Genomic DNA, 10,000 nt, shown 5'->3' with positions numbered 1-10,000 from the left:
TCTTATTAATATTGCATTTGTTGAATATACAATACATCCATCCGTTATCGATACCGCTTATCCTCACAAGGGTCGCGGGGCGTGCTGGAGCCTGGGCAGTGGGCTGGGGGCACCCCGAATTGGTTGCCAATCGCAGGGCACACAGAGACAAACATCCGCACTCACAATCACACCTGGAGGCAATTTAGAGAGACCAATCAACTTACCATGCATGTTTTTGGAATGTGGGAGGAAACCGGAGTACCCGGAGAAAACCTACGCGGGCACGGGGAAAACATGTAACCCACGACCTCTGAACTGTGAGGCGGGCATGCTAACCAGTCGACCACTGGCAATACAATACAATACAATTTTATTTATATAGCGCATTTCATAACAGCGAGGGCTGTAACAAAGCACTTTACAATACAATAAATAAAACAAAAACAATAAAAGGCTGTGGTACATGTATTAATAAATATAGACATAAATAATACATAAAGTATAAATAAAATATAAATTAAAAAAGTAATAATTTGACAAAAAACACTATATACAATTGACACCGGAAAAGAGCCGAAAAATTCAGGTCTGATCAAAAGCCAGAGAATAATATGAGTTAAGCAGCAAAAGCAACTCATTTTGGCCCATCTCAGGTGGCAGCCATTTTATCACTTACTGTTGACTGATGGACAGAAACGTTACTACTTAACTCATATTCCACAAAAACAATATCAATGAGAATGCTGTGTCTGGACTAGCGGGGCTGCATAGAATATACTGTATTACTGCTACAAAAATGTTGGGGTTGACTTCCACTTTAAGTATATACAGTACATACACAGATTACATAACCAAATCAAATAATGTTTATTTGATCATAAAAAAGATTTTACATTACAGATCCAATTCCATAGTTTCATTAATTTGGCAGTGACTTTTGTAATGAACATCTCTGCGCTGTTGTGCTCATCTTTTTTGATGGCATACATACACCTAGTCTCTCTGGAAGGAACTTCTATCCTTGGAATTATATGCTGCAGTGTGACATTGCACACCGGGCAATTTTCTCTCAGATGACAGCAAATTATTTCACTCCATCTAATGCAATGAGAAGCTTCTCATTGGCATGCTTCAGTTGGCCAGGGATCATAAAGATTCAATACTGTAAAACAGGGGTGTCCAAACGTTTTGCAAAGAGGGCCAGATTTGGTGAGGTGAAAATGCCAGGGTCCGACCATTTAGCCTGACATTCTTTTTTACATGGAACACCAATAAATCCAAGCACATTTTAGCAAACCAGTCTGCCTTTCGTTTTTCCATCCATCCGTTATCTATACCGCTTCTCCTCACAAGGGTCGCGGGGCGTGCTGGAGCCTATCCCAGCTGTCTTTGGGCAGTAGGCAGGGGACGCCCTGAATTAGTTGCCAGCCAATCGCAGGGCACACAAAGACAAACATCCGCACTCACAATCACACCTAGGGGCAATTTAGACAGTCCAATCAACTTACCATGCATGTTTTTGGAATGTGGGAGGAAACCGGAGTACCCGGAGAAAAACCCACGCAGGCACCCTTTCGTTTTTGACTTTTTAAAATTTAAATTTCAAGTTTCTTAAACATGTCGTTTGGTCCATTTGAAACATGACATTGGCAATAAAATGCACAGTGAACCTTTTAGATTTAAAAAGAGAGAAATAAGAAACAGTATTCATTAGTACATATTACATTTGAACAGGGGCAAAGCCATGGGTGGGCCTGGGCGTGCACAGGGCCACCCACATTGACAGACTGCCCACCCAGTGAAATTCATGAAAAAATATATACTTTCAAATTTTCTGTAAATTATTATTTAATTCTTTTTTAAATTTGGGTTTCGTTGTGTTTTATTTTATTGAATATTAAGAATGGGAGAATTGTGGTTGTCTACCTGTTCCCCTTTCCCCTCGAGCAGTCAGGAGAGTAGCCAAGTACCTGGCGGTGAGGCACCCAACACAAAGGGTTTGTTGTTGATCCGGACTCTGTCTTCTGTGAGTCAGGTAGTCCAAAATACAGAGAAATACAAGGCTGTCCATAGTAAACACATTTTTTTAGAGGACCTTTATTTTGAAATGTAACATATATAAACTCTTTATGACACATCCTGTGTGGAATCCCGGGTTAGTTTTGGTTCTCAGATTCTTAAAATGTCGCCCTTTGTTTTTGATTTATGTAAAAGAAATGGGACATTTTGCAAAGATATTGAATAGAATTAGAACAAAGAAGGCTTTTATAATACATAATAATATGATGGGTTTATTTTCTGAGTAGATTTAATAATATTATTTTATTTATTGGCACGGTGGGCGATTGGTTAGCATGTCCGCCTCACAGTTCAGAGGTCATGGGTTCGATCCCGGCCCCGGCCTCCCTGTGTGGAGTTTGCATGTTCTCCCCGTGCCTGCGTGGGTTTTCTCCGGGTACTCCGGTTTCCTCCCACATTCCAAAAACATGCATGGTAAGTTGATTGGACACTCTAAATTGCCCCTAGGTGTGATTGTGAGTGCGAATGTTTGTCTCTGTGTGCCCTGCGATTGGCTGGCAACCAATTCAGGGTGTCCCCCGCCTACTGCCCGAAGACAGCTGGGATAGGTTCCAGCACGCCCCGCGACCCTTGTGAGGATAAGCGGTACAGATAATGGATGGATGGATTTTATTTATTTATTTATTTTTGTTATAATACACAGTTCAAGTGTATGTGTGTGTTGTGATAATTTTGTGGTTCTATGTTGTGAGTGAATTGAGATTGACGTTGTTTAATAAGGACAAAAGAAACAAAAAAAAAGTTTTGGTTCTCCCGGAAGTGGGATTATTATTATTATTATTATTATGATTGTATAATCAGATGTAATTACAGTGAATTATAGACTTTGAAGGATCTTTACTTTAAAGTTTAACATCAGATCTAAATGTAACTTCCTGTGTGTCCTACCTTCTGGTGTGTCCAGAAGTGGAGGCGTGATAAATGATTACTTTATCAAATTATTTAACGTCCAAAGCATTGATGTCCAAGTAGTGTATTTCTTTTTTAGACTTTTGTTTTTCAAATGGCACTCATCGCACCGCATTGTCGGCGTGTTGCCGTAATGCAGAGATATTAACAATAAAAACCTTTGTTCGGACTATCTTGACACTTTTCGTGTGGAGGGCTGTCCTGACTACAGCACACAGTATGTACCTATTAGTGATCTCTACTCGTGACACTGAACAGGTTAATACAAAATGGATGGTGGATATAATTCTATTATTTATACATTTTAGAATGTATACGGTATGGAAGAGTTGATACACACAACATAGTCTTAGCTGCACTGACCATGAACCATCGTTCAAATTACCGAGTGGACGGTCATTTAAACAACAATAATAAAATAAAATTTAAAAAAAACATGATAAACGCAGAGTGAATAGCAAAACCATATACGTTCATGTACGCTTGCTATCCTATTTTATCTTTTACTTTTAATCAATGAACAGGAACAATTACCTGACCCGTATTTGACATCGTGGGAATGTAGGCGGACGCTGTGTCTGGTGTTCAGGAGTTTTACCAGTGAACCGCAGGTGACATCTTTAAACTCAGTCTCTCGTCCCTCGAAATGTGACCACATGAGAAAAAGTACCAGTGATTTGAGAAGAACTACGTAGCTAATCTCCATCTTCGTGCGACAGTAGTATGCCAAGAAAGCGCAGGCGAACCAAGTTAAAACGTCATAGCTTGGTTTAGCCAATCGTAGTGTGACATGCAACAACACGGAAGTAAGCGATACATTACGCAAACAGTAACAAAAGATGGACGTTTTGAGAGTTCGTGGATGGAAATTCTGCGAAAACACTCCAATTGAAATTATTATTGTATTGGGAAAGGGTTGTTTTAAGAATCTTTAGGTGCCTGAGGTTAAACTGCACCCTGTAAATAATCAATAGCTAACGGCAGACGGAAATGTATTATAATTATTTTTTGTATTATATATCGATGACAATAATAATAACAACAATAATAATAATAATCATAACAATAATAATAATAACAATAACAATTACTATTATTAATAATAATAATAAATGTGCGTTACCCTCCAGACCAGCAGATGGAAGTAATGCCAACTGTCAGTCAAATTAGAGGAAGAACCTGACGAAGAAGGTAGCCGTCATTCAATGTAATGATTTGTAACTAGCCACAGTTTTTCTATTTATCTATTTTAATTTATGTCGAGGACTACAAAATGAGGACCGTTATGATGGTGGCAGAAAAACCTTCTCTGGCTCAGTCAATTGCCAGAATTCTCTCTAAAGGTCTGTACGGATTAATAATTTGTGCTACAAAATTAGGCGTTTCACAAATGTGTAGTTCGGTACCATGCGCTTTCTGGCCAGGTGACAAAAGTCAGAAAATCCGGAATTTTTGTTCTCTCGTTCCTTAAATTCAAATTGTAAACGCTTTGGCAGTGTGTAACATGTTCTTGATCGAAGACTTTATTTTATCATTTGAAACATCAACGTTACCTTTGCTTGTGATTTTCATTATCCTCCGAATTACTTGGAGTCAAAGGGGTTTTGTTGTTTATAGTGCAATTGCGTATATGGTGTAAGTGCACTTGCAGGCACCACATTATTTTTGTTGAGAACTTGCCTACCAAGATGTGCACTATATATATATATATATATGTATGTATGTATGTATGTATGTATGTATGTATGTATGTATGTATGTATGTATGTATGTATGTATATACATATATGTGTGTGTATGTATGTATGTATGTATGTATATATATGTATATGTATGTATATATATATGTATATGTATGTATATATGTATATGTATGTATGTGTATATGTATGTATGTATATATGTATATGTATGTATGTGTATATGTATGTATGTATATATGTATATGTATGTATGTATGTATATATGTATATGTATGTATGTATATGTATGCATATGTATGTATGTATATATGTATATGTATGTATATATATGTATATGTATGTATATATGTATTTGTATGTATATGTATGTGTATATATGTATATGTATGTGTGTGTGTATATATATATATATATATATATATATATATATATATATATATATATATATATATATATATATATATCTCCATCCATCCATTATCCCCCGCTTATCCGAAGTCGGGTCGCGGAGGCAGCAGCTTCAGCAGGGAAGCCCAGACTTCCCTCTCCCCAGCAATATCTCCCAGCTCTTCCGGAAGGATCCCAAGGCGTTCCCTGGCAAGCCGGGAGACATAGTCTCTCCAGCGTGTTCTGGGTCGTCCTCGGGGTCTCCTGCCGGTGGGACGTGAACGGAACACCTCACCAGGGAGGCGTCCAGGAGGCATCCTAATCAGATGCCCGAGCCACCTCAACTGGCTCCTCTCAACGCGGAGGAGCAGCGGCTCGACTCTGAGTCCCTCCCAGATGGCCGAACTTCTCGCCCTATCTTTAAGGGAGAGCCCGGACACCCTGCGAAGGAAACCCATTTCGGCCGCTTGTATCCGAGATCTTGTTCTTTCAGTCATGACCCACAGCTCATGACCATAGGTGAGAGTAGGAACGTAGATCGACCGGTAAATTGAGAGCTTCGCCTTTCGGCTGAGCTCATTCTTCACCACAACAGACCGATACAGGGTCCGCATCACAGCAGACGCTGCACCGATCCGCCTGTCGATCTCCCGTTCCATCTTACCCTCACTCGTGAACAAGACCCCAAGATACTTGAACTCCTCCACTTGGGGCAGAATCCATCCCCGACCCGGAGAGGGCACGCCACCCTTTTCCGACTGAGGACCATGGTCTCAGATTTGGAGGTGCTGATTTTCATTCCGACCGTTTCACACTCGGCTGCGAACCGCTCCAGCGAGAGTTGGAGATCGCGGCTTGAAGAAGCCAACAGTACCACATCATTTGCAAAAAGCAGAGATGCAATACTGAGGCCACCAAACCGGACCCCCTCGACACCTCGGCTGCGCCTAGAAATTCTGTCCATAAAAGTTATGAACAGAATCGGTGACAAAGGGCAGCCTTGGCGGAGTCCAACCCTCACTGGAAACGAATCCGACTAACTGCCGGCAATGCGGACCAAACTCTGACATCGGTGGTACAGGGACCGGACAGCCCTTATCAGGGGGCTCGGTACACCGTACTCCCGAAGCACCCCCTACAGAACTCCCCGAGGGACACGGTCGAACGCCTTCTCCAAGTCCACAAAACACATGTAGACTGGTTGGGCGAACTCCCATGCACCCTCGAGGACCCTGCTGAGGGTGTAGAGCTGGTCCACTGTTCCACGGCCAGGCCAAAAACCACACGACCAAATTTTTCAGTTGGTTAAACGAGCACAGATTTGGTCACACCCGTTTTGGGGCGGTACAACATGACCATATTTGCTGATGAATAATCGTCGCAATATGGCATAGTGTGGTTTTGTATGATGCAAAGATTGACAGTGACTGAAGTTATATTTGCCAAATATTTTACTATAACAATAGCTTTGTTTGCAACAAGCAGTGGCTGATTGATTGTGGTATTCTAATTCTCTTATTATATTGATGCCAGTTTACCAGTATAATGAATTTTTCCATTCATCCGTTTTCTGTACCGCTAGGCGCTTGTCCTGTTCAGGGTCGCCGGAAGCTGGAGCCTGTCCTAGGTAATTTATGGCGGATGGCAAGCTACCCCCTGTATTGGCCACCTGTCGATCACGAGACAGACGATGATTCACACGAGGGCTGCCAAGATTAGTCGATTAATCACGACGACGTCGACGATCTAAATCGTCGACAATTAAGTTAAGTCGTCGACGAGTCGTTTATTTATATATTTATTTATTTGGCGCATTGCTTTTCTTTTGAAACAGCCTCGTCTCGCGCTTTTCCCCGCTGGCTGGTTGCCTGTCAAGGGCGCACATGCGCAGTCGCGGTCATCCGGGTCTTCGTGATCTACACAGAAGCATTGTGGGTAGTGACGCGGGGTGTATGGCTACCTGGTATTAGCAACAGAGACCTAAAGTTACGGCACATTTCACCCACAAATATTTACGATGCAAACCTCCCTCTCATGGCAGCATGACGGGGATTCTCGATAATCGAGAAAGGTAGCACATTGCGGCTGATGCCTTTTTTCATTTCTGACACGTTCAGTCGCGTCTGACAGCTAGCTGTAGATAGCACTAGGGCTGGGCCGATAATTCGATATCGATATGTATCGCAATTGACACGTGATCGATACCAAAACCTTCGATAAAACGTTCAATAGAAAAAAGAAAAACAAACCCGATTGCAGCATGGTGCGTAATGTAGGCACCGCGCTTCCGCCTCCAAACATGAAGAATAAGCGTTTAAACCAACGAGGAAGAAGCTGTTAACTCAACGGAGCACGCTCGCGGGCCCGGCGGCCGTGCGCAGCGCTAAGCTTACGGGCCCGGCGGCCGTGCGCAGCGCTACGCTCACGGGCCCGGCAGCCGTGCGCTGCGCTACGCTCGCGGGCCCGGCGGCCATGCGCTACGCTCACGGCTAGCGAGCGAGCGCCGCAACTTTGCTCGAATAAATGACCACTCGACTGAGTACAACTCTTACAATTAAATTATATTATGCATGATAACCCTATTAAAAACCCGTGGATGGAGCCATGGTGTACTAGTAGAGGAGTTCTTGTCTTTGACATGCTAGCAGTCGTTAGCCTTATCGGACACCGGCATCGCACTCAAGGTAAAATCAAGCAAGTAAAATATGAATGGACTATGGCAATAATGAGTCCGCTAAAAAGATAAAGTAGTCCTAAGACGGTGGGTCAACGATGATGTATGCACTGCAAGAGAGTATTCGTTCACTTACATCGGATGAACATTGAATGAAGGCTAATATATGTGTCAACAATATATGTGTGCAAATGCGCATTTGCAATGCACGGATGGAGGACAAACTGCACATTACACTACATAACGATGTACAAAAAACAGTTAACTGTTATTTAAAGGTAAGGTTTAAAACAAAATCAATAATTATCAATATTGACTGATATGAAATACTTAGATTGTGACAGTTTTTCAAACATTTCTCAGCCCTTCTAAGCACATAATTTTTAAAATTGAGTTTATTTAATCTTCATATCGACAGGTTTATTTCACTCTTTCATACTTACCATGACCTCTTATGAAAGGTTAAGTATTATGTTAAAATAAAATAACCTAAATGTATTTTTCTTTGTGTCATTATTTTCAATAGTTTAAAAAAAAAAATCAATATATATCGATATCGACAAATATGAAACACTTATATCGTGATTTACTTTTCAGTCATATCGCCCAGCCCTAGTTAGACCAGTGTGTGTTTGATGTCCACAGACACAATGTCCTTTTTGCTACGCTAACATATTGTAGCGTCTAATATTGATTAAGGAGGCATTATTCAGCAAACTCGCGTTTTTAACAACCAACAACAGTGTGTGTATGCCGTGTTTGACATCAAAGCAGAAAGATCTCTTGCGAACGGAGTGGTGCGTTCACAGAAGAGTCACGGAAGAGATGTATTAAAATTGGTCTATAGTACCTTAGCCAATCAGAATGCAGCAAAGAATGTGGCGGGTTACGGTGTAAAAAAAAAAACAGCATGCCGAATTGCACTGTAAAAAACACAGGCAGTCAATTAGGACAGGGGTCCTCAACGGCCACTTTGCACCGGGCCGCGTTGAGTAAAACAAACAGACGTATTGGGCACCACTCGCACCCTCCCCAACCACCTTAAGTCACAGTAATAATGTTTGGCATGGTTTCTATTTTTGGTTTCTACAACTTGAGATTTGCGTTGCGGTCGACGTCAAATCTAACTCGGTGTTTTCTTGCTTTGGCGTATCATAACATGATCGTAAACCAAACGATGGTTGAATAGATTTGTTGTGTTGCCGGTGGATGCAGAGACAACTTGCACTTTATTCGTCTTTGCTCGCCGTCTTCCAGGGCAAACCCAAAATGTAACCAAATAAGCGATTTCGACTTGCCTTGCTTGTATACAAGTCGTTCCTGTGGCGGGTCTTGTGACATTTTTAGGTCCGTTACTCTGTTAAAACGTTGAGTAGGAGCATGTGCAGTGTCACTTGCAGGGTGCGGGCTGGCTGGCTTGCTGGCTAGCTAGCTTGCCTGCTAGCTTAGAGAGGGCGGCGCAACGGAGTAACTCGTGTGTACATGCCTCTAAACAACTCAAAATTAGTATTAATAATGTTTGGGTTTGTTATGATTATGCCAATTTTGTAATCGTGGAGTGTAATAATCGAAATCGTAATTGAATTTCGATTAATTGCACAGCCCTAATTGACAGCAATGACATTCGCCGTGATATATTGTTGAATCAGTGTGTTGGAAAAAAGAAAGAGACATTTGAGTGAGGCTTTTATTTCTTTTAGTGGTTGACACCAGGCAATAGGCATGGTCTGACGTGTGAGAAAATAACAAAGGATTTAGTGTAATTGATATTTTCAGTGTCCGTTGGAAGGTCTTGATGAATATAAATTCAATCTAGTGAAATGACATCCCTTCCTTTCATGAGTCCTCTGAGCAGACACATGCCTCACAATGAACAATACGCTTCGATGACCTGCTTAGCTGTGTCTGGCAATGGCACATATGCAAGCTATGGTGATGAGTTCAAATTCTAATGAGTAGCTTGCCGTGGGGAAACAGCTGGGGTTCTTCTTGAGGACCGGCATCCTCAGGGCCACGGGTACGCTCTCGAGACCAAAAGCGTTGTCCAGCCCTTGGCAGGAGTGGCTCGTGTGGCAACGGGCTTCATGTATCACTTGGGGTACCCGGTTCAAGTCGATGTTTTCACTACGTAGACGGAGCATAGGAAGACATAGTGAGCATTCGCATACGTATGTAGTTCTATGAGCCACTTCATTAGGCACACCTGCAAAATCGCAAATCCAATATAAAGCTGTTGATTTCTGCGAGACTGCAGACCCGGCTCGAG

General features: G+C 41.9%; 3 protein-coding genes across 3 annotated transcripts in view; 1 reads left to right on the top strand and 2 right to left on the bottom strand.

Annotated features, from left to right (window-relative positions):
* The window catches only part of sdf2l1 (stromal cell-derived factor 2-like 1), a 12,553-nt gene extending 8,809 nt beyond the window's left edge, over window positions 1-3,744 (bottom strand). The window contains exon 1 of the mRNA XM_086032161.1: window positions 3,505-3,744. Coding sequence (XP_085888287.1) covers window positions 3,505-3,676 — 172 coding nt within the window. The 5' untranslated portion in view covers window positions 3,677-3,744. The remainder of the gene's footprint in view (window positions 1-3,504) is intronic.
* Window positions 3,745-4,125: 381 nt separating this feature from the next.
* The window catches only part of top3b (DNA topoisomerase III beta), a 50,363-nt gene continuing 44,488 nt past the window's right edge, over window positions 4,126-10,000 (top strand). Inside the window, exon 1 of the mRNA XM_086031729.1 lies at window positions 4,126-4,313. Coding sequence (XP_085887855.1) covers window positions 4,244-4,313 — 70 coding nt within the window. The 5' untranslated portion in view covers window positions 4,126-4,243. The remainder of the gene's footprint in view (window positions 4,314-10,000) is intronic.
* LOC147147997 (interleukin-17A) overlaps window positions 9,414-10,000 on the bottom strand; it is a 2,280-nt gene continuing 1,693 nt past the window's right edge. The window contains exon 3 of the mRNA XM_086031084.1: window positions 9,414-9,858. Within this exon, the coding sequence (XP_085887210.1) occupies window positions 9,630-9,858 (229 nt within the window). The 3' untranslated portion in view covers window positions 9,414-9,629. The remainder of the gene's footprint in view (window positions 9,859-10,000) is intronic.

Source organism: Filicampus tigris, chromosome 5, assembly GCF_054856515.1.
Source record: "Filicampus tigris isolate MCC_2025a chromosome 5, RoL_Ftig_1.0, whole genome shotgun sequence".
Lineage (NCBI taxonomy): Eukaryota > Metazoa > Chordata > Actinopteri > Syngnathiformes > Syngnathidae > Filicampus > Filicampus tigris.
This window is presented reverse-complemented; position numbering and strand designations above follow the sequence as displayed.